Source organism: Neltuma alba, unplaced genomic scaffold, assembly GCF_004799145.2.
Source record: "Neltuma alba isolate B1F8T4 unplaced genomic scaffold, ASM479914v2 tig00007370_pilon, whole genome shotgun sequence".
NCBI lineage: Eukaryota > Viridiplantae > Streptophyta > Magnoliopsida > Fabales > Fabaceae > Neltuma > Neltuma alba.
In genome coordinates this window covers 15,170-18,671 of record NW_021634763.1, presented here as the reverse complement: position 1 = coordinate 18,671, position 3,502 = coordinate 15,170, and the positions used below count along the sequence as shown (strand labels likewise).

Here is a 3,502-nt window from a genome sequence, read left to right as displayed (position 1 = left end):
AAAGTCAAACGGGGTCTTATAATAAGGACCGGAGGTAGTATTTATATTGCTGAATTTTTGTACTTATGTTCAAAGTCAAATCAAAATGGATTTTTCCTATCAAAACCGACGGAATTGATTTAGTCGTTTCAAAATGATAATAGTAATAAAAATGTTTTAGGTCAAAAATAACATGATATGGTCGAAATTTTTTAATAGCATTTGAATTTTAGCTACAACGTGATTAAAGTCTAATGAGATTATTAAGAAAATATAAATATACACAATGACAAAAATTATAAACCATAACTTGAATAGGCCCTTCATTTTACAGATTTTTTTTTGCCTCAAGATTTTACATAATTTGTTTGATTGATCTAGTTTGGATTTAGTCCAAACCTATAATCAAACTAAACACAGAAAAAAAAAATCCCTATTTCTTATCATTCTCTTATTATGTACTATAATGAACTGAGAATAAAAGTCACAAATTAAATAAATGAAAAAAAATGTACAGGATAGAGATAAACATGAGATTCAATTTGTTATAAAAAGAATAAGATCTCATTAATTAATAACTTAGAAGTTGAACAGTCAAATGATGATTTTGAAGTGACAACTAAATGCTGGGTCATTCACATAAGGAGCTACGAGTAATTAAAATACAACAAAAAAAAAGGGGAAATTAAAAAAAACAATAATAATTAATACATTTTAAAGGGAAATTATGAAGCATAATTGAATAATAAGAAATATAATTTAGGAAATAAATTCAACCAATGGTGGTCATCATCTTGGCAAATTCATCGAAATTAACTTGGCCATCACCATCTAAATCAGCCTCTTTTATCATTTGATCCACTTCCTCGTCTGTTAATTTCTCTCCTAAGTTTATCATTACATGCCTCAGCTGCACCGGAAAAAAAAAAGGACACAACTTATAAATTTTAGATATATATCATATTTTCAAAAAAAAAAAGAGTTTAACAGATATTTTAATTAATTTATACTACTTTTTAATTAACACAGTTTTTAAATTTTCATTAAAAGCATCAAAAAAATTGACTGGGTCACAACTGAATTCAAGAAATTTAATTCATCAAGTTAGACTAATCCTTCAGCCAAGTAAGTTATAAAATGTAAAGACTAATGGATTAAATATTTGAAACATAAAAAAAATTAAAATTATACAAAAGTTTGGTAAAACTTAAAATATCGTGTAATTAATATTTCTCTTCTGCTATGAGCTGTACAAGTTTTGAAATAATATAAACTTACCTTGTCAATATGAACTTCGTTATGTATGTGAATATAAAAATACAAAAAAAAATTATATGAAAACGTGCCATTTGTGAGATTGATCTCTGAATCTTCCTAAAATTTAAGAGACACGCCTGGCCTGAATAAAGAGCTGGGGAGAGGGAGAGAGGGAGAGAGAGGGAGAGGGAGAGAGGGAGAGAGAGGAGTCAGATTCTCTTGGGCTCTCAAATGTCAAACCTCAGAATTTTCTATTGATTTTTCTTTTTTGCCAACCAGAATTTTCTATTTAAAGAGCTAATATTCATTGCATGCGGAAACGTACAAAGTACTGTCCTAGATGCGCATATAAATTATTAACCACCCCCACCCTTACCATGTAAAAAATACTATATGAAGATTCAGACTATACATATATGATGAAGATTGCTTTGCGAATATACATATATATATAATTGAAACAGGTAAAAATTTCAAAACCCAGAAAAAATAAATGAAGATATTATCATAACAAAATAGTTTTGAGAACCCCACATAACCCATTTTGTTATCTATTCTCTAATTTGCTCCAGAGAGAAAAAGAAAATCCATGCCATCACTTGCAAGAAAAGATCAGTAACAGAGAAGATGAAACAGGGCTCTCTGGCTCTGAGTAGTAATAAACACAAATAATAAGAAATTATTCTTCTAGGAAAAAATATTCTCTTTGTTTATTTATAAATCACTTTATTAAATTTTTACTATAAATATACTATATTGTCTTTTATTTATTATAGTAAGTAGTTTTTTTAAACGTATATATACTAAATAAAAATAAAATTAAAAAGTTATTATATTTTAATGGAGAGTTAATACAGTATTTTTTTAGTTAAAACATATTAAAAATACTTTATAAATAGGAAATAAGTAAAATATAAAAGAAAATCTGTTAACAAGTAGACATTAAAGAAATGAAATTATGCCCAAAAAATAAAAATAAATAAGAAATAAATATTACATACCTCACTCGCTGAGATATAGCCATTTTGATCTTTGTCAAACACCTTGAACGCCTCCTTCAGTTCCTCTTCCGCATCAGTTTCCTATACATATAAATATAGAGTCCTCTTTTAGTTTAAATTTCTATTTTTTCCATCAGTCAGAAAAACGTGTTGTTTGAGTCTTAAATATATTACCTTCATCTTCTTGGCCATGAGGTTCAAGAACTCTGCGAATTCTATGGTTCCGTTGCCGTCTGCATCCACCTCGCTGATCATATCTTGAAGCTCTTCCTCCGTCGGATTCTGATCCAACGACCGAATCACCGTCGCCAGTTCTTCCACAGTAATACAACCTGTTCACAGATTCCAAACATTATTGTGGTGTCAGAAATCTCAGAAGAAAATGATACAGAGAACAACAAAAACAGAGACTTCGTCTCAGAGAAAAGGGGGGCAAAAAAAAAGGAAGCTCTGTTTCAATCTTCCTTTCTCTTACCATCTCCATCTTTATCAAACAAGCAAAACGCTTCTTTGAACTCGACAATCTGTTCTTCACTCAGCATTTCTGCCATTACGCTCTCAATTATTCCTCCTTCAAACTTCAACCAACACTACTGTTACAGATAGAGAGAGACAGAGAGACAGAGATAGAGAGAGAAAGAGGAGTGTGTTGAGTCTAGCTCAATCTTAGCTGGGCTATATGTAGAACTTCAAAGCGGGTCTGTGTTGTGAATTTTTATTTAATAAAAAGAATTAATGAGTCAAATTAAAAAGACGACTTTACTTGGTATAATATTTCTGGCTTTATTATGTGAAAAGAATCGCAGGGAAAGAAGGAGAGAGAAAGAGAGCCTTGAATCTTGATCTCAATCTAATCTCCTAAACACATAAAAGTAATATATATATATATATATATAAAAATGGGAAAGAGATTTAAATGTTGAACTGGTCATACCTTAATTTACTAATAATATTTTAAAAAATGAAGGAACACCACTTTTAAATAAAATGTATATAAAAAAGAGAGACAGCTGGGAAGGTTTGGAGTTTAGGAGACAGGGGGCATTTATTTGAGAGGAGAGAGTATGTGGGGAGATGTGAAGTGGAGAGAGCTTATGGTTTTTTAAAAAAATAATAAAATAAATATTACTATGAGTAAAAAAAATTATTTAAATCTCTAATTTCAATCCCACCAAAAGACCACGCTGTCCTTGCTTGAAGGACAAGGCTAGAGAAGCAGGGTTTAATCCACTTGGTGGACCCTTTTAAAAATTTTACCAATATAT

General features: G+C 30.0%; 1 protein-coding gene across 1 annotated transcript; it reads right to left on the bottom strand.

Annotated features, from left to right (window-relative positions):
* Positions 1-712: 712 nt before the first annotated feature.
* LOC114752393 (calmodulin-like protein 11) lies at positions 713-2,857 on the bottom strand. Its single transcript, XM_028941147.1, has 4 exons — positions 2,713-2,857; positions 2,412-2,569; positions 2,238-2,318; positions 713-889 (listed from the first exon to the last, which is right to left on the bottom strand). The coding sequence occupies exons 1-4, from the start codon at positions 2,786-2,788 to the stop codon at positions 752-754; spliced, it is 453 nt and encodes a 150-aa protein (XP_028796980.1). The 5' UTR covers positions 2,789-2,857; the 3' UTR covers positions 713-751.
* Between the last annotated feature and the right edge of the window lie 645 nt (positions 2,858-3,502).